Source organism: Leptodactylus fuscus, chromosome 2 (genome assembly GCF_031893055.1).
Source record: "Leptodactylus fuscus isolate aLepFus1 chromosome 2, aLepFus1.hap2, whole genome shotgun sequence".
In the NCBI taxonomy this organism is placed as follows: domain Eukaryota; kingdom Metazoa; phylum Chordata; class Amphibia; order Anura; family Leptodactylidae; genus Leptodactylus; species Leptodactylus fuscus.
The window spans coordinates 188,433,451-188,458,911 of record NC_134266.1 but is presented as its reverse complement, the minus strand read 5'-3'; the positions used below and the strand labels follow the sequence as shown (position 1 = coordinate 188,458,911).

At 41.0% G+C, this 25,461-nt stretch overlaps 1 protein-coding gene across 1 annotated transcript in view; it reads right to left on the bottom strand.

Annotated features, from left to right (window-relative positions):
• PCCA (propionyl-CoA carboxylase subunit alpha) overlaps positions 1–25,461 on the bottom strand; it is a 360,616-nt gene that overhangs the window by 86,803 nt on the left and 248,352 nt on the right. Inside the window, exon 20 of the mRNA XM_075265336.1 lies at positions 6,034–6,132. Coding sequence (XP_075121437.1) covers positions 6,034–6,132 — 99 coding nt within the window. The remainder of the gene's footprint in view (positions 1–6,033; positions 6,133–25,461) is intronic.

Below are 25,461 nucleotides of genomic sequence, written 5' to 3'. Positions count from 1 at the left end.
GAGGCTCCCTCCACCATGAATTGGTCCAAACTGGGCTGGTTAGAGGCTCCCTCCACCATGAATTTGCCCAAACTGGGCTGTTTAGAGGCTCCCTCCACCATGAATTTGCCCAAACTGGGCTGTTTAGAGGCTCCCTCCACCATGAATTGGTCCAAACTGGGGTTTTTAGAGGCTCCCTCCACCATGAATTGGTCCAAACTGGGCTGTTTAGAGGCTCCCTCCACCATGAATAGGTCCAAACTGGGGTTTTTAGAGGCTCCCTCCACCATGAATTGGTCCAAACTGGGCTGTTTAGAGGCTCCCTCCACCATGAATAGGTCCAAACTGGGGTTTTTAGAGGCTCCCTCCACCATGAATTGGTCCAAACTGGGGTTTTTAGAGGCTCCCTCCACCATGAATTTGCCCAAACTGGGCTGTTTAGAGGCTCCCTCCACCATGAATTTGCCCAAACTGAGCTGTTTAGAGGCTCCCTCCACCATGAATTGGTCCAAACTGGGGTTTTTAGAGGCTCCCTCCACCATGAATTGGTCCAAACTGGGGTTTTTAGAGGCTCCCTCCACCATGAATTTGCCCAAACTGGGCTGTTTAGAGGCTCCCTCCACCATGAATTTGCCCAAACTGGGCTGTTTAGAGGCTCCCTCCACCATGAATTGGTCCAAACTGGGGTTTTTAGAGGCTCCCTCCACCATGAATTGGTCCAAACTGGGGGTTTTTAGAGGCTCCCTCCATCATGAATTGGTCCAAACTGGGGTTTTTAGAGGCTCCCTCCACCATGAATTTGCCCAAACTGGGCTGTTTAGAGGCTCCCTCCACCATGAATTTGCCCAAACTGGGCTGTTTAGAGGCTCCCTCCACCATGAATTGGTCCAAACTGGGGTTTTTAGAGGCTCCCTCCACCATGAATTGGTCCAAACTGGGCTGTTTAGAGGCTCCCTCCACCATGAATTGGTCCAAACTGGGGTTTTTAGAGGCTCCCTCCACCATGAATTGGTCCAAACTGGGGTTTTTAGAGGCTCCCTCCACCATGAATTTGCCCAAACTGGGCTGTTTAGAGGCTCCCTCCACCATGAATTGGTCCAAACTGGGGTTTTTAGAGGCTCCCTCCACCATGAATTGGTCCAAACTGGGGTTTTTAGAGGCTCCCTCCACCATGAATTGGTCCAAACTGGGGTTTTTTAGAGGCTCCCTCCACCATGAATTTGCCCAAACTGGGCTGTTTAGAGGCTCCCTCCATCATGAATTGGTCCAAACTGGGGTTTTTAGAGGCTCCCTCCACCATGAATTGGTCCAAACTGGGGTTTTTAGAGGCTCCCTCCACCATGAATTGGTCCAAACTGGGGTTTTTAGAGGCTCCCTCCACCATGAATTTGCCCAAACTGGGCTGTTTAGAGGCTCCCTCCACCATGAATTTGCCCAAACTGGGCTGTTTAGAGGCTCCCTCCACCATGAATTGGTCCAAACTGGGGTTTTTAGAGGCTCCCTCCACCATGAATTGGTCCAAACTGGGGGTTTTTAGAGGCTCCCTCCATCATGAATTGGTCCAAACTGGGGTTTTTAGAGGCTCCCTCCACCATGAATTGGTCCAAACTGGGGTTTTTAGAGGCTCCCTCCACCATGAATTTGCCCAAACTGGGCTGTTTAGAGGCTCCCTCCACCATGAATTGGTCCAAACTGGGGTTTTTAGAGGCTCCCTCCACCATGAATTGGTCCAAACTGGGCTGTTTAGAGGCTCCCTCCACCATGAATTGGTCCAAACTGGGGTTTTTAGAGGCTCCCTCCACCATGAATTGGTCCAAACTGGGGGTTTTTAGAGGCTCCCTCCACCATGAATTTGCCCAAACTGGGCTGTTTAGAGGCTCCCTCCACCATGAATTGGTCCAAACTGGGGTTTTTAGAGGCTCCCTCCACCATGAATTGGTCCAAACTGGGGGTTTTTAGAGGCTCCCTCCACCATGAATTGGTCCAAACTGGGGGTTTTTAGAGGCTCCCTCCACCATGAATTTGCCCAAACTGGGCTGTTTAGAGGCTCCCTCCACCATGAATTGGTCCAAACTGGGGTTTGTAGAGGCTCCCTCCACCATGAATTGGTCCAAACTGGGGTTTTTTTAGAGGCTCCCTCCACCATGAATTTGCCCAAACTGGGCTGTTTAGAGGCTCCCTCCATCATGAATTGGTCCAAACTGGGATTTTTAGAGGCTCCCTCCACCATGAATTGGTCCAAACTGGGGTTTTTAGAGGCTCCCTCCACCATGAATTGGTCCAAACTGGGGTTTTTAGAGGCTCCCTCCACCATGAATTTGCCCAAACTGGGCTGTTTAGAGGCTCCCTCCACCATGAATTTGCCCAAACTGGGCTGTTTAGAGGCTCCCTCCACCATGAATTGGTCCAAACTGGGGTTTTTAGAGGCTCCCTCCACCATGAATTGGTCCAAACTGGGGTTTTTAGAGGCTCCCTCCACCATGAATTGGTCCAAACTGGGGTTTTTTAGAGGCTCCCTCCACCATGAATTTGCCCAAACTGGGCTGTTTAGAGGCTCCCTCCATCATGAATTGGTCAAAACTGGGGTTTTTAGAGGCTCCCTCCACCATGAATTGGTCCAAACTGGGGTTTTTAGAGGCTCCCTCCACCATGAATTGGTCCAAACTGGGGTTTTTAGAGGCTCCCTCCACCATGAATTTGCCCAAACTGGGCTGTTTAGAGGCTCCCTCCACCATGAATTTGCCCAAACTGGGCTGTTTAGAGGCTCCCTCCACCATGAATTGGTCCAAACTGGGGTTTTTAGAGGCTCCCTCCACCATGAATTGGTCCAAACTGGGGTTTTTAGAGGCTCCCTCCACCATGAATTTGCCCAAACTGGGCTGTTTAGAGGCTCCCTCCACCATGAATTTGCCCAAACTGGGCTGTTTAGAGGCTCCCTCCACCATGAATTGGTCCAAACTGGGGTTTTTAGAGGCTCCCTCCACCATGAATTGGTCCAAACTGGGGGTTTTTAGAGGCTCCCTCCACCATGAATTTGCCCAAACTGGGCTGTTTAGAGGCTCCCTCCACCATGAATTGGTCCAAACTGGGGTTTTTAGAGGCTCCCTCCACCATGAATTGGTCCAAACTGGGCTGTTTAGAGGCTCCCTCCACCATGAATTGGTCCAAACTGGGGTTTTTAGAGGCTCCCTCCACCATGAATTGGTCCAAACTGGGGTTTTTAGAGGCTCCCTCCACCATGAATTTGCCCAAACTGGGCTGTTTAGAGGCTCCCTCCACCATGAATTGGTCCAAACTGGGGTTTTTAGAGGCTCCCTCCACCATGAATTGGTCCAAACTGGGGTTTTTAGAGGCTCCCTCCACCATGAATTGGTCCAAACTGGGGTTTTTTAGAGGCTCCCTCCACCATGAATTTGCCCAAACTGGGCTGTTTAGAGGCTCCCTCCATCATGAATTGGTCCAAACTGGGGTTTTTAGAGGCTCCCTCCACCATGAATTGGTCCAAACTGGGGTTTTTAGAGGCTCCCTCCACCATGAATTGGTCCAAACTGGGGTTTTTAGAGGCTCCCTCCACCATGAATTTGCCCAAACTGGGCTGTTTAGAGGCTCCCTCCACCATGAATTTGCCCAAACTGGGCTGTTTAGAGGCTCCCTCCACCATGAATTGGTCCAAACTGGGGTTTTTAGAGGCTCCCTCCACCATGAATTGGTCCAAACTGGGGGTTTTTAGAGGCTCCCTCCATCATGAATTGGTCCAAACTGGGGTTTTTAGAGGCTCCCTCCACCATGAATTGGTCCAAACTGGGGTTTTTAGAGGCTCCCTCCACCATGAATTTGCCCAAACTGGGCTGTTTAGAGGCTCCCTCCACCATGAATTGGTCCAAACTGGGGTTTTTAGAGGCTCCCTCCACCATGAATTGGTCCAAACTGGGCTGTTTAGAGGCTCCCTCCACCATGAATTGGTCCAAACTGGGGTTTTTAGAGGCTCCCTCCACCATGAATTTGCCCAAACTCTGCTGGTTAGAGGCTCAATCCACCCTGATTTTCAAAACAAATGTTGGTGCCAACCTCAACTTACTACAAGGGCCAAATTCACTGCTGGTGACAAGCTCTCCTCACTGCAAGTGCCAAATACACATGTTTCAAGGTGTTTTCCTACTGTCAGAGAGGTGGTATTGAGTGTGTAAAGTGTGTAGTTGTTAGGCTGTGATGTTGGGGTAATAGAGGGTCTTTGGTGTGTTAGATGCCCCCAGACATGCTTCCCCTGCTGTCCCAGTGTCATTCCAGAGGTGTTGGCATCATTTCCTGGGGTGTCATAGTGGACTTGGTGACCCTCCAGACACGGATTTGGGTTTCCCCCTTAACGAGTATCTGTTCCCCATAGACTATAATGGGGTTCGAAACCCGTTCGAACACACGAACATTGAGCGGCTGTTCGAATCGAATTTCGAACCTCGAACATTTTAGTGTTCGCTCATCTCTAACTAACAATATACAATTCAAGAACTTTTAACCCACATAGAAATACTCTTACATAACTACTAACTACTCATTTACGCTCTGTATGTAATGACAGTTTTTGAGAAAAAGTTCATGGCAATTTAATTTTATGAGTGAACAAAAGTTTATTATAAAAAGGCTCCCAGAAGCTACTTTTGGGTAGTGTACCTCTTCATGAGAGATATTTGACTTCTAGACATGCCTCTACAACATACTAAAAACATTTTGCCCAGATGACAGATTTGGAAAGTGGGTACATGACTGAACTGAGAGAAACAGGATGATTGTACTGATGGACTGCCTACCAGCTAGACCATTGTGACCTAGCTGTTAGGAGGTACTGAGAGAAGTGGTTACATGGGGGCATGAGACAAGGGCACAAACAGAGATTAGGCGCCAGACAGCCCATGCAGACAACCTGCATAGAGGATTGTTTGAACCAACAAGTAAAAGCAGTTTCCCTAGTTTTCTTGTCTATGTACCAGTCACATGTGGCTACAGACTAGAATTGTATCATCTATGGTTACAAATTCAGTTTCTTTTTGGGAATCCAAAACAGTTTGGTTTAAGTATGGTGGCCTCATGGTGAGCTCTTCAATCCTGCTTTTGCTGTCAAGAAACAAACTGCTGCAACTACTGGTGTGATTATCTGGGAAGCCATTGCATATGGCAGTCTGTAACCACTAATAGTGACACAAAATACACTAACAGCAGGTTTCTTAAGCAAGTCTGAGTGGAATTATTAAAAAGTGGAATTCAGGAACTACAGAAACTAAGCCACAAGTGGAGAACACGTAAAGTTTCGAAGTGGTGTTGCCGACTGCTGAGGGAGAAAGTGCATAAAAGTCACCAACGCTCTGCTGAGAGGCTTCCTTTGCCATTATCAGCACAAAAAACTGTCTTTCATGGCATGGGTTTCAATGACAAAGCAGCTGCTTGGAGTAATGTAAAACACACCGCCACCACTGACACTGAAGCAATGGAAATGTGTTCTGTGGTATGAAGCCTCTATCTGACAGTCCAATGAACAATTCTGGGTATGGTGAATGCTGGGAGAATATTACCTGCCTAACAGCACTGGGCCAACTCTAAAGTTTGATGGAAATAGGGATAATGTTATTAAAGGAGTTGTTCAGTGTTTGGCCTAAGCTCCATCAACTTTGGTGGCTGCTATCCGTGTTTAACTCATAAATGGAGGTGAGACATAATAAATGTAGAGCAACTAGAAATTGTAAATTTGCAAACAACTTCTGAATGAAGTTAGACACTGGCAACATAATAGACAACTTGACTTTGTTTGGTGCTTAAAAGTATGTCTTTAATATTGAACTGTAAATTGCCAGGGCATATGACTATAACTCAAGGGCTCTATGGTGAGCCAGACAGTGGAAGTAGTAAAAAAACATTCAGTTCCTAAGAGACTGGTTGGAGATCATGGCTATACACATTCCAGTTCAAAGCAGCTTCAAAAAGTTGAAAAATATTTCTAATCATACATTAACAGTCGTGTTTAGGTGAGCAGTGAGTTATGCTCCATAGAATTAGAGCACTTACCTGAATGGTCTTTTGAGTGTCACCAATGCTGACAGACATTAACGAAGAAGACAGATTCCATTCGCTGGACACATTCACTTTAGTCCCGTCAATTTCCACCTGTTTGGACATCATAACAGACTATTAATATAAAGACAGCGTCTCTCAAGTTCATTACTGCACACAAAGCAAAAGGCATTTTAAACAGATGGCTTCCAAACAACCTGTCATGTTCACCAATCCTTCTATACGACAGGGTCCAACTTTGTAAGCATCCAGTCATCTCTGGGGAGAGGTGAAGGACCCGTGAACAGCTGCCTCTGGATAATGCTGCATCAAGTGATTTTCAGCAAACAAGAAACCGCCAACCGCAGTCCAGACATTTGTAGACATGCTACATTTAATACAATTAGACAGGTAATTTCAATACGTTGAGGTGACACTTTGCTAGCTATAAAACAGGCCTTGCATATAATATACTCTCTAAGGTACAGAGCTGTGTATTGCTTAAGTGAGTTGTACATGGCTGTTTTAATTAATAAGAAACTCTAATTAATGGGGAATTTTATGCTACACCTGGTTTAGTCATTCGTTTGGAAAATCATCATCATACTGCAGATTAATATCTGACAGCAGGGCTTCATTTAGCATCAAAGGTTGAATGGTTAATTCTATGAGGATGGTTAAAAGACTTCATATTTTATGCATTGAATACTTATGGTTATCTGAAGGTATTTCAGATGGCTAATACAGCTAGAGAAGCTGCTCAATGCTTTTTAAAACCAAAATGGCAAAGGATTCAGCCATTATACTTCATATGTGCTACCTTGTGCCAGAACACATGCAAGGCTACTTTATTTGTACTTCTTACATCTTTGAATCTTTTAATTTGCCTTTCTTTGAATAGTTTATTTATACGGTATTTTAGCATATATACCGAAAAGAGGAATGGCCTAGTTTCTACCTAGCCATTGGTGTGGGGTAATTTCGGTTTGTTTAATGGGTTTACCCAAAAAAAGAATATCGTTTGCAGTTAAATCAAGTCACAAAGAATGAATATTTTTTGGTACTTAGAATTATATTAAATTGCTTATATCACCAAGTATTTAGGAATACTACTAGTAGAGTGGGACCTGCAGTTTCTATGCAATAGCCTTTTACTATGTCCACCTTAGTAAATGTACTGAAGTTGATATGTATGGTCATTTTCAAAATTTTTCTCACTTCCACCAGATCTCACCAGTGATGCAGAAGGATTCCTTGCATGGAGAGCTGAGGAAACACAACTACAGCCCCCTTCTCTGACAGTGGAGAAAAAACTGAATTTGTATCCTAAGTACTGTCAGCCCTACTGTATGTTACATTACAGTGTTCAGGTAAGGGGGTGTTCACACTACCATCAGTGTCCGACAGGTAGTGTCCGCTGCTAATGTCTGTTCAAAATCTTGCACGGACATTAGCAGCGGACTCTAGCTGTATCCGTGACATTTTTCATTAATTTAAATGGAGATCGGGTGCGTTGTTTTACACTCCGTGCCTGTCCTTAACTGTCCGTTCCTAAAGATGTCAGACTTTTCAAGCGGACAGCAAAACCCGACATGTAGGTTTTTTCTTGTCCACAATTAATTTTCAGGGGCAACAACACCACAAGACTTTGCTTCTTATAAGCAAGGTCAGAATTTGGTTGAAAAATTGAAGATCTGAATGTCCCCCCTAAATCAGTCGCGGTGTCCGCCTCGTGACAGCACCTTCCGGACTAGGCCCATTCATTTGGGCCTAATCCGGAGCGGAAAGCCACAACGGAATATGCACACGCGTAATCACGTGTCAACTAGCCGTAAGAGGTTGTACTGATATGGTAGAATGAATGTAATTAAGAGGGATATACTGCCACACTTCCATACTGGCATACCTTTTTCTAGTGGTACTGCCCACCCTGAAGTTGTGGGTTGCTCTCGTGCAGCACTCACCAAATCTTTCAAAACACAGCATTTCCTCCAGGTTGTGACAAAGTTACGATGAAACAGTACTGATCACCCATGTTTCTCAACATGCAATTTTCATAGTGCTGTAGGATAAAGTGTTCCTCACTACGCATTTCACTATTGTAGGTCTCATACCATTGTTCCTTTAAAGGGAGTCTATCATTGGCTACATCGTTTTTTAAATAAGCATATCTTTACATAGCTTTTAGAAAGGCTATTCTATGCATACCTTTCATTTATTGATCTTCGCAGCCATTTTTTAATTAACCCTTTTTTTGATATGCTAATTACTCTTCAGGGAGTAGGGAGAGAAGCGTGGAGTGAAGCAGGGCACCCTGATACATGCATATGGTCAGATTGGTGACTGACTTAGGAATTTGCCTGGTTAGGCACTGCTGTTGATTCTCCCAGGATCTATTCATTCTCAAAAGAAGGGTATCTTGTAATTCTGTTTAATCATACTTTGCATGCACTACCTACGCAGCCACCCTGATGAAATGGTATCAGGAGTATCAAATCAAAGAAGCTTTATTGGCACGTTCAAATAGATATTTGGCATTGCCAAAACAAGTAAAGTGGGGGGGGGGAAGAGTTGAGGTTGTGGGGGAAGATGGTAGGTATGGGGGGGGGGGGGTAGGTGATTTGGGGTATAGTCTATGGGGTTTCATCTTCCCCTTAGTTGCTGGCAGTTGGACACATATTGGGCAGTGATCTCCACAGTCGACTCCTCTTTTCCTGGTAGGATATAGCGTTTCCTCTTCTCATCAAATCAAATTAATACAAGTCAGAAGAGCTTTATTGGTGCCAAAGGGCATGATTGGTATGGCGGGAAGGAGGGGGGGTTGGGATGGGACGTGTGGGGATGATTAGAGGGGGTGGTAATGGGATATAACAGTTTGTGGGGTTTCATCTTCCCCTCATTTGGTGACAGCTTGACCACTGATTTTCGATTGTGCTGGTTTACGGAAAAACAAGTTTTTAAACAAAATCTGATTAAACATAATACGTTGTAATACTGCTGTATTACAGTGCATTATACATGTCAGTTTGCAACAGTTTAGCTATTAGGGTTGTCCTAGGTAAGTCCCAATAGGTATGCACAAATGGCAATCCTGGAGGCCTCGTCAGGCTCTGTGTTGCCATGCAACCTCATCATGCATCCTGTGCTAGAGTCAAGAGCAGGGGTCCTCAAACTTTTTAAACAGTGGGCCAGAGGCAGAGCAGGTCGCACAGACATCGGGAGCGGTGCCCTCCAATAGGTAAAGTGAAGTGCGCTCCATGGTCTGGCCCGAGCTCCCCAGGAGCTTCATTATAAATGCACGCCTGCCGGCGTTGTCGGCGGGGCCAGACAGAAGTGCTTGGTGGGCCGCATGTGGCCCGCAGGCCGCAGTTTGAGGACCCCTGGTCAAGAGGGGGCAGATGGGGCTGAGAGATTAAATCTCCCTCTCTAACCATTTAGATACCACTCTTCACATTGCAGGCATTTCAGTGTTGCGTCAGATGTATTATATAGGCTGCACCCACAAGCACCAGCTTAACTTCTGAGCTGGCACAGTTGCTGTTTTAGAGTACATGACAAGAACAACCACTACGACCCTCTCTAGCTGCAACACTACTAACCGAGAAAGTAGTTTCAACAGAAGCCGTTACAACATGAAAAAGTCTTTTGCTGATGGCATGTTTCTCTGATGGTTTAGTAACCCGTTGTAATGGACTCCTTTGTGTTCCTTTTAATGTTCTATTAGATTTTGGAAAATTATTTTAAGACAAATTGAGGTAACGTTTACAAATATTGGCGTGGATTATAGCCAAAGCTAAAATCCAGGCATCAAAACTGGCCGGCTGGCAGGCCCCTGCAGAAATAGATTGAGAAGCTGTGCTTCAGTAAACCAGGAGGAGAGAGATTGTGCTGCCGATTTAGAGTGATGTATTGTGCCAATGACCCCCATGTGGCTATATTAAAAAGGACATTTTACTACCTCCACCAATTCTAGATCTTAGCATCTGTTAATAGGCGCTGCTCCACCGATTCCTGCACAGTTTGAATTTCTAATTTAAACTCCAGCCTTTCCAAACAACATGTGCAGGTAGTTTTGTTTTGATACGTGATATACTATATAGACTCAAAAGGGCAATGTCAGGTGAGGGGTGTGATTCAGAGCTCCAATCAGAGGCAGTCTGTGTCAGAGCTCAGAATCACACCCCTTATCTGTTCCTCCCACACACTGCCCTACTTACAATACAGAGCCGAAATAACAGATCAGGCACCAAAACTAACAACATTGATTGCTCAAGAACAGTGGGGGCTAGAGAAAAAAAAATTCCAACTGTGCTGGAATCAGTTGGGCAGCACCTATTAGATGACGCAAAGAGCTGGACTTATTGGAGGTGGTAAAAAATCTTCTAAGTTCTTCCTCACTGGTGACAAGAAAATCTTTACAATAGTGAGAACATGACAGTATTTGACAGAGATTCTATTTAGTTTACAAGTAAAACCATCGAATAGTGATAATAGCCAACGCGGAAAATTTCATTTGTACATATTATGCCAAACAACTCAATTTAACCACTGATATTCAATATCAAAACAAGACACATTAAAAAAATATATATATTTGTGTTGAGATTAGTTTTAAAGGTAAATATAAAGATGATGTGAAAATTTTTGATGGCTTGTTTGGAGCATGTGATTTTCCAATGTACATAAATTCAGGGGAAAACAAAGAGCACGCCCTTAAATAGTTCATACTGGAAACAAATTACTGACATCCTTTGCCACAAAGGAAAAAAATAAAACACATTTCCCTATCATATTATCAGAGCCCTCACAAATCTTTTTCCATTACAATTATGAAACCCAGCATGTCAGGAAAAATATTTGACAAGTGGTCTTAATTTAGTTAGGAGAATACTAGCTAGATGCATGTGCGGATGGCAAAAAATGAATAAACTTTACAAATAATGAATGTGATCAATAAGATATCAGCTAGGCTGCTTACATTAAATGTAACAAACTAGGTTTCCATGCATGAATAATCATCCCAATGAGCTAAATAATAACTCTTGAAATTTGTAGAAAATAATCAAGCTAGGAGGTGAACAAACATAGGCAGTGATGCAACACAGTCATACTGTAGGCTAGAAAATAGATTCTATGTTTGGACAGCCACCTATAAATCATAAAGGATCGGCATATTGTGGACTTTTAGTGCATATTTTGTTTTCTTTTCTTCATCAACACATTCTTAAAGCCACAACTGACATAGCTGCAAGATGGCTTGCCTTTTGCAGGACGATTTGTCGTTTTAAATGGTATTATTTTAAAGTACATTATTATTATTTATTTATTTATTTATTTATTTATTTATTACACATACTTGTATAGCACCATCATATACCCCAGCGGTATACAGATATTATACACACACACATATATTTTTCGGACTATAAGACGCACTTTTTTTTCCCCAAAATTTGGGGGGAAAAGAAGGGTGCGTCTTATAGTCTGAATGTGGCGCCTGGCATACGCTGTAATAGAGAGGCGGAAGCCGGCAAGTGATAGACGCCGGGGCCTGAGACATCGCTGCGCTCCTCTGCCCTGCATGAAGCCAGCAGCGATGCTATTCCGCTCCTCCGTGCCCCCGCCGCTGGCTTCATGCAGGGCAGAGGATCGTAGCGATGTCTCAGGCCCCGGCGTCTATCCCTCCCCGGCAGCCGCCTCTCTAGTACAGCGGATGCCGGGTCAGTATCCGTGGCCCCTTCTCCCCCGGGGCCGGTCCCCACCGGCCCCGTACCTGTGAAGTTGCAGGCCGGCTCCTGCGCGGCGATATCGCAGGAGCCGACCTGTTCGGGTGACAGCCGGGAGCCTAATGAGGCTCCCCGGTCTGTCACTGCTGTATTAGTATTGCGACTGAGTCTATGACCAGCCGCCGTAATACTAATATACAGAATGTCCCATAGACGGCAATACACTTGTATTGCCGTCTATGGGACTTGCGATCAAGTGACCGCAGGTTCAAGCCCCCGGGGGGGAATAAAATAGTAAAAAAAAAAAAAAAAAGCTTTAAAAATATGAAATAAATAAAAGTTCTAAATCACCTCCTGTTTTTTTTTTCAATACAAGGTGATCTAAGCAATAGATATCCCCCAAAATGGTATAACTAAAAAGTACAGCTGGCCCCGCAAAAAAAAAACGCTCTATGCATCCCCGTACAGCTGCAGGGTCACCTGTCAATGTGGCCTTGCAGCTGTTGCAAAACTACAACTCCCATATATTAAATATTTTACCAGGTTTTGCTTCAAAATTTTTTTCCCTATTTTCCTCCTCTAAAACCTATGCGTCTTATAGTCCGAAAAATACGGTATATGGCGCCTGTTGTGACTGCATTGTTAGGTTTTTAATCTAATGTGGGTGCAACAGGTGCCACCTGTATGATCCAATGATATACTTGAGAATCTGTATTGACTATTATCATTGCGATATTGCAAATTTCCATTGCAGTTTTTTTTAAATTGGAAACAAAAAAAGTGTGGTAGAATATGATTTTGCATCAGTTAAAAAAAAATATATAGTCCGAAAAATACAGTATATATATATATATATATATATATATATATATATATATATACTGTATATATACAGTACAGACCAAAAGTTTGGACACACCTTCTCATTCAAAGAGTTTTCTGTATTTTCATGACTATGAAAATTGTAGATTCACACTGAAGGCATCAAAACTATGAATTAACACATCTGGAATTATATACTTAAGAGAATGCCAAGAGTATGCAAAGCAGTAATCAAAGCAAAAGGTGGCTACTTTGAAGAACCTAGAATATAAGACATATTTTCAGTTGTTTCACAATTTTTTGTTAAGTATATAATTCCATGTGTTAATTCATAGTTTTGATGCCTTCAGTGTGAATCTACAATTTTCATAGTCATGAAAATACAGAAAACTCTTTGAATGAGAAGGTGTGTCCAAACCTTTGGTCTGTACTGTATATATTTACTTATATTTATTTTCTTTAAAGGAACAATACTTTTTTTTTGTAGATTGTGAGCCCCAAACAGAGCTCACAATGTACATTTTTCCCTATCAGTATGGTTTTTTTTTGAATATGGGATGGAAATCCATGCAAACATGGGGAGAACATACAAACTCCTTGCAGATGGTTTTTTGCCCTTGGCGGGATTTGAACATCAGGACTCCAGTGCTGCAAGGCTGCAGTGCTAACCACTGAGCCACCGTGTGGCCCCAGGAACAATACTTTCATTAGCGACTTCTTCTATTTCAACAGCTTTTTATCTTTATCTGAAAGGTGTTTGTTTTTTTAATTAAATTTGGAAAGAGTCTTAACCCCACTCTTCACTGCCCAAAGGGTCAGTTCACCTGTGAACCGTCCGCGCGGGTTTTGACACAGAAAGAGAAGCGGCGAGCCGCGTCTCTCTCTGGTCAAAACCCGCCTGCCGCGACCATCGCGGTTTTCCCCTTCTATGTTGGCTCAAATGAATGAGCCGACAAAGGAGGGTGCTGCCGCTAGGCGGAAGCCGCGGCCCATTACGCCGCGGCTTCCGCCTGGAGAGAGGACATGTCGCTTCTTTTCTCTGCTAGCGGCGGTCTGCATAGACCACCATTGTAAAGGGGCGGATTTTGAAGAGAAATCCGCTGTCAAAATCCGCCCCTTTGCCCACGTGTGAACTAGCCCAATGTTTTTAAGAAATGACAGTGTACCAGGTTTTTCCATATTTGAAACAGTTCTGAACAGCAACATATTCTGCGAATAATAACTTATTAAGTATAGGACATTTTTTTGAAGCCAAGTTTTCTAATACACTCACTTTAACTCAAAACAGTACATTGTTTTTAAACAAATATTTTTTATCAAATTCTTTTAATTACACATTACTATACTTTTTTTTGTTATATTTATTATTACATTGCATTATTGCTGTTGCATTATTGCTGTTAGACCTAAGAGATTATTGAACACCTGGGGTAATTGTTAGGTCTCAAGTTAACACAGACCTGTGGCAAACTGATAGTTGCTTTTAAAAGAAGTTAAATGGCTTGGATCAGAGGTTTCTTTGATCCCCGTTGTTACAGTTGCAGCCCAGCTGTTACCCACTATCCACAAGGTGTGCCGTTACAATGTGATGAATAGACTAGGTAAAAAAAAATAATGAAATTTATATATTATATAACACACATTAAAGGGATTCTACCATTAAAACCTCTTTTTTTTTGTGGCTAAGACGTCGAAATAGCCTTTAGAAAGGCTATTCGTTTCTTACCTTTAGATGTGTTCTTCACCGCGCCGTTCCTTAGAGATACCGTTTTGTACCGGTATGCAAATTAGTTATCTGGCAGCGATGGGGACAGGCCCCAGTGCTTAAAATGCCTTAGACGCCTGTGCAGTTCGCTCTGCCACTGACACACTAGTAGAGCCGACTGCGCATGCCGTCCGACGGCCATTTTTGGGAGGCCGCTCTTGCTCTTGTAGTTCAATGTAGGAGTGGCCTTCCAAAAATAGCTGCCGGCCGGCATTCGCACTCGGCTCTGCTGGTGTTTCACTGGCAGAGCCAACTGCGCAGGTGTCGGAGGTGACGCAGGAGGAAGATGACAGAGAAGGGGAGGATCCAGCTGAAGATAGAGGCGTTGCAGGATCATGTTCTCGAGCCGCAGTGGGGACACCCCCATCGCATTTTCAGCGCTGTGGCCCGCGCCCCATCACTGTGAGAGAACTAATTTGCATAACGGTAAAAAACGGTATTTCTAAGGAACGGCACGGCGGAGATCACATCTAAAGGTAAGAGACGAATAGCCTTTCTAAAGGCTATTCCGACGTCTTATCCACAAAAAAGAGGTTTTAATGGTAGAATCCATTTAATTTTAAATAATACTGTTACAACACTCTACTAGATGCAAAGCAAAGATTGCTTTATTCGTGCACATCCAATACATGTGGAGTGTTGAAATATTCCAATGTACTAGAGTCTATCTGATTTATATCTACTGGAGTGCTGCAACAGTTTATTCTTTTTACTGCAAGGAGCCTTGATCAAGTTAATGTTTGCTGGCACACAGCCTGCTGTTTACACCTACCTGTGAGTGTTACTAAGATTTTTTCCTCTTAAAGTAAACAAAGTGACTTTATGTAGACAGATAGAAGTGTCTTAGTGCATACAATATATGACTAGGTCATATTGCATTTAATGCCACTGGTAAAATCAGTTTATAGACACTTTATATATGGTTTTTTTTTGCCTTCCCCTGGATCAACACTGTAGGGATTGTAGGGTTATAGGTTGGACTTGATGGACTAATGTCTTTATCCAACCTCATCTACTGTGTAACTATATCATGGTTATCAAGTCATGGGACCTCCATTCTTCTGACGGGTGGGGTGTCATAGGTGGCATAACCTATTAGATATTTATGCTACACCCCATTGATCTAAAAAAATATTTTGCATAATACCCATTTAAATTTAGCACTGACAAATAAAGAGGTGGTTACATGTAAAGTTCATAATTTGTAATTTTTGTGCAATTTTTTGATCTTTATAAGGATGGAAGCATAGAAAGACAGATCATTTTTACTTTTGTCTTTAAAACAAAAATATGCAGTACAGAAGAATATAAAATCCAAATAATAAAATCTTATTACAATTTTTACTATAAAGTAGTATTAAAGTAGTATTTCCTTACGAGATATACATTAAAGACACTTATTGTCTCTCTGATTCATTCTCGCCTTGACTACTGTAACTCCTTACTAATCAGTCTTCCCCTCACTAAACTCTCCCCTTTACAATCTATTCTGAATGCAGCGGCCAGGCTCATCTATCAGTCTAGACACTACAGCGATGCCTCTGGTCTATGCAAGTCGCTACATTGGCTGCCTATTCATTATAGAATAAAATATAAAGTTATCACTCTCATCCACAAGGCTCTCCATAATGCTGCACCTCCATACATTTCCTCCCTCATCTCTGTTTACCGCCCAACCCGTGCTCTCCGCTCACTCAATAACCTAACACTTACATCCTCTATTATCAGAACCTCCCACGCTCGTATACAAGACTTCTCCCGAGCTGCACCACTTCTCTGGAATGCTCTACCTCGGACAATCAGATTAACTCCCAATTTCTACAGCTTCAACCGCAAATTAAAGACACTTCTTTTCAGACAGGCCTATCACAATTCCTAATGTAAATCCTTCCATACTATAATTAGAGTCTCTAAAATGAACCCTTCTGCGTTCCAGCTCCCACATGATATGATGCTGTTTCAGGCTAACTTTATATGTGCAAGCACCATCCACATGTTAAAGGACACAACTGGTGACGGCTCATAAAGTTTTATGTTTGTGTAATGACAGTCACCACTATTACAAAATTGTCTGACCAATGTATAAGCAATGCCGCCCCTGTTACCTCTTGTGTCACCCCCTCTACCTCATAGATTGTAAGCTCTTGCGAGCAGGGCCCTCAGTCCCATTGTGTGAAATGACTTTCTTTGTAATGTCTCTTTCTGTCTGTGTTTGAACCCTACAAATTGTACAGTGGTGCGGAATGTGTTGGCACTATATAAATAAAACATATTATTGTTATTATTAAAGAAGTTAAAGGGTGCACAAAGGAGCTGCATGCTAAACAAGATAACTGCCATGCTAAACATTGCTGCATGTTTTCTTTGATAATTTTTCTGCAGCTAACCTAATGTTACACACATACCTTATAACACACAAAGTAAAAATTAGTGCATTTCCCTTTTAAAATATCTAACTGCGAACAGACTAACCCACACTTGAAATTGTGTGGTTAATTTCTTCATAGCATAGTGTAAAAATTTAATAGGCGCTTCACCAACCGCTGTGAGTTATAAATTATTACTAGAAATTACAACCTGAGCTAAAACACGTAGGCAAACCAGGAAAAAAATCCATAGCACATGCTTTGTCAGCGTACAAAATAATATTCAATAATTAACTGTCTTTTGAATGGCACACTGCTAAAGAGGTCTGTAGCAGCAGGAGGCAGTTTGAACCAATCATTAGGTGCTATATATGGTATATCCGGAATACTTAATATTAAGCAGAGAGGAGCCTTGCTATGTGCACAGCATAATGATTCATGTGCCTAAACAGACAAGAAATAATACTAAAAGTGTATGAGTGAAAGACTTCCTATTTTCTCAAGGGATAAAAATGAAACATAAAATAAAAACAAATACATCAATCTCCAAACAATACTGATCAAAAATACTGCAAAAGTTTAATTCATTTATAATTTCATTTTAGAACCCCAACATTAAATTTGCTAAGATAAATCGCAACATATGCTACATATACATTTGGTACCAAGATGTGAATCCTATTATCAACTTGCAGTTCCTTCTTCCAAACATACAATGGCTGCTCAGACCATTTTCTCTTCTTTTCATTTACTATACAAATCCTATGTTGAACAATATCATTGTTAAAATTATCATTCTTATGTTTTACCCATCGCTCAGGGCTTGTGATATTTGGCTTTTTTTTTTAGTTGTGCAAATGTGACAGATCTGCAAGTGGTATCACTGGTGGGAATTATTATGACCTTATAAACTTTGATTTCACACAGGATACATTACAGAATCACCAGATTGTAGGTCACATTTTTCATTATTCATTACAGCATTGGAAAATATTATCTCATTTCTCTTTCATGTCTATGAAACTGATTATGCCAGCTTCCATTTGACCAGTTCAGCCAGGGGAAAAAATGTAACAGGTTACAGGAAAACTGAAGCAGACAATAAATGTTTCTGTAGTTGAAAGTACAATGGCTGCTAACCGTTCCATCGCAGAGCATGTGCGCTCATAAAATATCTGACTGATAAAGGACGAAAACTACTCAGGATACTGTGCCGGCATTTCAGCTGACACATGACCGTGCATCTATTGTCATTTACTCAATGACATATACTGCAGCTTTCTAGCCTAACAATCATTGCACATATCTGACTAGAATGATGGTGGGAGAATGTTTAGTGCCAATAACAGGACAGGTGTTACACAGCTGACACAAAGTATATGGCTGAAGTTTCCTGTGAAGATGAACACAGCATGTAAATATTCATGTTTCAGGGCCAAAATGGCTATATGGAAATTCAAACAGGATAGAAATTGGACTTCTCTGTCTAACTTTACCAATTGTGTCCGATGTCTCACTCCAAATGTTACCCCCCCCCCTCCCTTTTACTTTATCTCTCATTTGAGGGGGGCTGCTTGTTGTTTATTGTTAAAAAAAACAACAAAAAAAACAAAAAAAAACAAAAACATTAACTTATTTACTTTACTTATCATATTTACAAAAATATAAGTTCAATTTTCAGGTACTGTTTGTCAGGGTCTTCAAACTACTGAGCTACTTTAGATGTCCCTGACTGTAAAACATTTAGGGTGAGAACAAAGTGATTCTTAATGAATTTTGTTCCTAAATCAAAAAGAGCCTCTGGAGGGTCAAACAAAATTCGCTGTCGCTACTTGACTGCATGTAGCCATGTTGCTAGCCTGTAAGAAACAATCCTCAGTAAAGGTAGCCTGTCAAAATCAGTACCTTGCATAAGGATGCAACATAAGTTATCTTCCTTGTGTGAACTCTGCGTATGACTTGGAAAATTGGTGTCAATTGGAATCAGGACAAAATTTCAAATGATGCTTGACTTTAAAGGGGTTGTTCACTCCCAGAAGTATCTTACACTTTACTGCATGACCCATCCCATCAGAAGGCCCATGGGAGACAGGAAGTACCATCTGTCTCGTGGCCATGCTGACAGTAGGTCACTCCTTAATGGCAAGCTTAAAGTTAGGCTCCTGCTCGCCTGCACCCTTTATTGGCCATCTGACGAGATAGGACTTGCCATCACAGGCAACTCTTCCTTGTTTCTGTCACATGGCAGGAGAACAAAGCATAGGTTACAGGTTAAATGTTTGAGGTAAGTCTCTTTCCCATAGTAGATTTTACAATATTTTTGTGAGTGGATAACCCCTTTAAAATTTTTCTGTAGCAGTTGTTTCAGGTGACATTTTACAATGAGCTTCCACATTTGTGTACATTATAACTGACTAGCTATGACTTGATTCTTGCATTTACCACCAATTTCTTCTCTCGCTACCATGTTGTTTTCAATGTACTGCACAAAGAGGAGAACATTAAAGGGTTATTCCCATCGTGTCAAATTTCTTCCATGATCGGAATAATGGTTACCAAGTACAAGTCAGGAACTGCTCAGCAGTGCAATATAGCAGAATGAGAGCTACAGAAACAGCATAGCTCATATAGCTAAGCTGTTTCCAGAACTTTAAAGCTGCACTAACCCTGAAGCCCAGTTGCGCTACACTGTTTCCAAACTCTCATTTAGTTACGGAGACAGCCTGGAGCAACACTGCTCAACTGTTCCAATCATAGGGGATGAGACAGGGAGAAGGCGATATGCTGAGATGGGAAAATAACACTTTTACACATTTCCAATGTACTAATATAGCAGCAAATGGTCTTTAGGCCTGACACCCACACACAGAAACTGAATGGGTACCATAACTGCCAGGTCCCTGCTGATTTACAAAACAGGGACCTGGAGGTAGCACTTGCCACCAGGAACATCTTTGATTTGGGGTACTTAGCCCCTCAGATGCTGTGGTCAGACAAGTCACTTTAATTCCACCACTATTAGGACAGCAACTTTCCGACTAAGTTACAGCAGCATTCCCATTATTCCCATGAAGTTTGAGATGCAGTTTCAGTTAATAGGTGCAGAAAACTGACTGTTCTGGTAAGTGCTCGTTCACACGTGGGCAAAGGGGCGGATTTTGACAGCGGATTTCGCTTCAAAATCCGCCCCTTTACAATGGTGGTCTATGCAGACCGCCGGGCTTCTTTTTTCCACTAGCGGCGGGCTGCTGCTAGCAGAGAAAAGAAGCGACATGTCCTATCTTCAGGCGGAAACCGTGGCACGCTGGTCGCGGCAGGCAGGTTTTGACCAGAGAGAGACGCAGCTGGGGACATTCTGGAAACATCAACTTTAAAGCATAGTAACATACAGCTGTAGCTGTCTTGGACTGAGACTTTCACTTGCGTTTGGGGGATCAGAATTAAAAAAAAAAAAAAAAAAAAGGCCCTAGTATATTAAATAACCTTGTAAGTCCAATTCCTATGAAAATTTTCCCAAAGTTTCACTTTATGGACAAATTCAATAATAAACTCCTAATGCTTACTCAATGTGATCTATATTATCAGAATAAAGTGACAAAATGGTTGCTCTGATCTACCAATGTCCATCTTGAAATGTTTTTAACAGTATCTGCATTGAATGCCTGCTATGTATAGAATTCTGTGATATGCGTGTGAAGCATAAAGGTTACATAAATAAATGATTTTCTTTGTAATGTATCGTTCTGTCTGTATTTGAACCCTACAAATTGTACAGCGCTGCGGAATATGTTGGCGCTATAGAAATAAAATTTATTATTATTATTAAGTAGTAGTCTGGGAAAAGCATTAAAATAGGCCTCAAAGCACACAAAATGTAATGGCACCGACCCGTTGAACAACACGTGAGGACGGTGTATGAAAAATGTTTTAAATTCCAATACATTATCTTTAAATTACCTTCTAAATAACAGATTAAGAAAGTATACAGAATCCAATAAAAATAAACTCGTACAGAGCGCACAAGCAACCAGCCCTCAACTGCTGCAATAAGTATTACAATGTTACAACCCATTTTCCTGCATTTTCTGGCAGCTTTATTTTATAAGGTATTATTCTAACCAAAAATATAAAAGGCAGTAAATAACTGACGGGACAGAAAAAAAAAAAAGATAAAAAATGTCCAGCCTGCAGAAATATTCTGAAAAGGACATTTAGAGTGGAGGTAGTGGATGGAACGCTGTTTTTCATTGAAAGGGCTATGAAGTAATTCCACTTCAAATAAAGGTAAAACATTTTGCATACCTGTAGAGATAAAACATTAGAGAATACTTGCCGATGAATTTGCAGAAATACTGCAATCGGATAGAAGGCATGCATTGCCAATTGCCATTTTCACAGCTTGCAATGTATTTTTTCCTCAGCTGTAATTTTCCCTACCACTGGCGCTGGCTAAAATCAAAAGCTAAGTATGTGGTTTCAATCAAAAGAACAAGCGCTTTTATGCTTTCAGATTTTTGAAGAGTTTAATTTCCGTTCTTTTCTTGCCAACTCGAGGCACATGTGAAACCAAATAACTTAAGTGCAGTAGCTTAAATACTAATTTGCTATTTCTATTACCAACACATTACATCGCTCACTTGTGGGGCAAACTGCCAATGTGCTGCAGAAATTACATGTGGAATGGTTACTGCTAGACTCAGAGTAAGTTACAAAACATGTCAACAGTATGACAAGTTTCATTAGATTACATTTAGCCATAACTCTGCGCTTTTAAAGCTCATATAAAATGTACATAATATACAGTAGGATTTGCTTTGCCAGTTGGCTGAAGTTTCCTCAAAATAATTACTTTCTTCATGGAGATTGGACACTTACAGTAAACGAGAAGTTTCATTCAAGGGCTCCCGGCTTTTTTTTTCAGCTAAAGGTCCAAATTATACCAAAGAAATTATGTCTAAGAACCAGGTTTATGACTCCAGTTTTTCAATAAAACCACTATATGAGAAAAAAAATACATGCTGTCTGACATGAAAACCTACTAACATTTAATGCCTGTGTGTATATATAGTTTTGTAAAATTCAGCTTTACAGTATCGCCTTTATGTTGTGTGGGCCCATGTAGCCCACTACTTTCATGGGTCCAACTTTTTGTTTGTGCGAGGATATGCCTCTATGTATATTGTTTAAAGGGATCCTATCATTAAAATGCTATTTTAATGCTATTTAAACGCATGTGTAAAAGTAGAAGACGTGGGGAGAGGCTGTTCCAGATGAAGATGGAGGCGGCGCTGGAGATTTCTCTCGCAGCATTGGGGACGCCCCCAGTGCTGAGAGAGAACTCACTTGCATACTGAATAAAACCCGGATTTCTACCGAACGGCGGTGCGGAGAAGAAATCTAAAGGTAGGAGAAGAATAGCCTTTTTTAAGGCTATTACTATGTGTTAGTGAGAAAAAATTGAATTTTTAATGATAAGATCCCGTTAAGACAATTTAACAGATTTTTTAAAAACAATATCTAAGTGATATAATATGACGGTGTAATAAAAAAAACACGACTGTAGCTTGATCTTAGAACATTTGTCTTCTGTCATACCACTCAAACTTCACGACAAAATAAAAAATACATCGCATTGTATTTTTTTTCTCCTGAACCCAGACTGACATTAATATCAGTGAAAAAAAAACCCAAAAAACAAGAACTATAAAATACTGATGTGATTGTACCATGTGCCTTCTACCCTTCCTGCAATCTATCCCTCAGTCCAAAGACACTTGTACACACGTTTTGTAATTGAGTATGTGCTGTATACCAGGAACTTATGGGCATGCAAATGGAGAACTCTCCAAAGATTGCTCTTCTATCTATTCTCCTGGGGTTCCAAAAAAATTAACTTCTTCTACTTCTGTGTTATGGCAAAACGCCCTGTAATTCTCTCTGCCACTGGAGCAGCAGCCATACTTCAATACCCATACTATTACGGTGAACGTCAGGAAAGGGTAAAATAACAGCATGCAATGTCAATTAAGGCCAGCAGGATCTTGCCATGTATTAAAAAGGATATGGACAAGCATTTAATATTACCACTTTATTAATCACTGGTGTGGTCTCAGTTGGAATATGCAATTCATATCTTGTATCAATTTATAGAAAGTATGTCCTAGATTTATTAGAGGTACAACAAAGGGATATGAAGGACTTCAGTTATGAGATGAGATTAAAAAAGTTAATTTTTTTTCAGACTTGAGAAGGTGTTTAAGAGGAAATTTTATTAACATTTATAAATATAGAAATGGGCCTTACAATAATATCGGGAAAAGCTGTTCCGTGTAAAATCCCCTCAAAAGACAAGTGGGCACTCCCTTCTGTCTGGGGAAAAATAGCCTTAATCTCAAGAGGTGACAAAGATTGTTCACTGTGAATCTATACCACAGACGGACTAAAAGTGCCAATCTTAGAAAAGGTATACAAATCCGCGCTTACCAGAAGTAATATGTGATCAATCCATTATTAAAGATATATCCAAACAAATGACAACGCACTTCGGGCCAGTATGCCCTTCTTCAGGTACAGTAGTTCTCTATCGTTGAACCAGATACGTAGCTGGACAGATCGCGTATCTAGTCCAACGATAGAGAACTACTGTACCTGAAGAAGGGCATACTGGCTGGAAACGCGTTGTCATTTGTTTGGATGTATCTTTAATAAAGGATTGATCATATATTACCTCTGGTAAGCATGGATTTGTGGATCTGTTCTAAAATTGGCACTTTTAGTCCGTCTACTATATTGATGTCTCACATCCTGGTGATGGTTTTGAAATCCTGCGAATACCTGCTAAAGGAGGTTGACACACATCGGTGTATACGGTTTATAGGGAGTTGCAACCACTCACAATGCCTATAGATGAGAACTTATTTGTAATTCGCATAGTGCATAATTAGGGTAATGCAATAGGTGCCTGCGCGGTGCTGTGTTTTTTCTTGTTTTATATCACTGTGAATCTATGGAAGAGCTTACACCAGTAGCTGGTCACAGTAGCAACAGCTTCAAAAGTGGCTCTTGCTATAGTTATAATTAGCTAAGAATTATAGTGCTAAGATATAATGCTCCTGGTCATTCATATTTAACTGATGAGATTTGTCCCACTTATTTATGTGGTGGGAATAATTCTGTATTACTATTTATTCAGGAGTACTTCAGTCTATAATTCTGAATGTTATTTGAGAATGATACACATGATCTATCACACTGCGCCAGCCCAGTGGTGTGGGTGATAACCTCACCCGTTTTTCTATACATCCCATGCATTTAAATATTTTAAAACTTGCAGTTTTGCATTGTTTTTTGCAAATTTTGGCCAAAATGCTAATCAATCATAACATGTGAATGCACCATCAAGGCTGCTGGCCAGGCTAACAAATGTTATAGCCACATCCAGTGCCAGGGACAATAGCTCATTTAAAAATTGTTTTGGGTGAAATTGGCAAAGACTGCTCCCTTGAAGTATATGGCTGCTGATGGTTCCCATTAAAATATTATTTTGAAAGATATCTGTGTAATGTTTAGGAAAAATAACTACCATACATAATAAATAAAAATCCCAAATTCATAATTTATATGAATGAAAACAATGAGGAAAAACCTACAAAGCAATCCTTTTTTTCCCAAATGATCTTCTACCATGAAAAAAGGGAGGTGAGCTATAAATTAGGAAATCATGTAGTCTAGGGGATAATATAGAAATAATCAGCTGCTAGCAGATCAAAACAGGCTTAACACATCAATAGGAAACCATTCACAAGGAAAAAAATACAACCTTTTTCATCTTCATCAAAACACAATGTAATGACTACAAATGTCTTGGTTTTTACATTCTTTAAAATTGTATATTGAGGGAAGAAATTCACCCCAAGGCAAAATTCTACACCATTACTGCAGAATTGTGTAAAATTTTAAAATACTGTTGAACGTACATTAATCATGAAAAAAGGTCTCTCAAGTACTCATTTGTACACATCAGTAAGAAAATGAAGGCATCATCTCCTTCTAACTATTCCATAGTCATTACTTTTTGACAAGTCTTTTCTTCTTTATTCTGGTGGCTAACTCTCTTACTCCCTTCAGACATGGAAAGGCTTTACTCATTCTTTTGATTGTAAGGGGACTAGATAAAGCTCTTTGAAATTGGATTTCCTCAAGGAAAAACACAAGTACTAGTTAAAAATAGAACAAAAACTGGTAAATAGTACAAACAGATGACACTAGCCTTCATGTGTCTTGCTGTCTTCATTAGAGAATAGTGGCAAAAATAAAACCATCTGTGCAATGTACTATTACCATTTTCTTTTCTGCTCATTTTTTAAATGTTTATTAAGAAGAATAAAACGTATCTAAGTAATGAAGGAATGTTTTTGCTGTACATTAAATGTATTTTTAGGAGTGCTATCCAGCAGCTAGGACAATGTCTATCTACAACTTGTATATATACCGTATCTAGTTTGTTACACGCTATAATTCTAAACCGTATTGAGCTAGTCAATATATCTAAATTATTACAACAGAACAGAAAAAAATCTAGTAGACTGGGGATCTAAAGTTACCGAAAATTTACTCTACTTAATAAAAGCTGTAAAGCCAGCAATCTAAAATAAAGTTGTCTGAACCATTTTCTTCTTCTAGTTTGTGTGTATGGAGAAGAGAGAAGACACTGAGTGTAGTATTACAAATTACATCATGGAAGACAGACTTGCACATCCTCAGC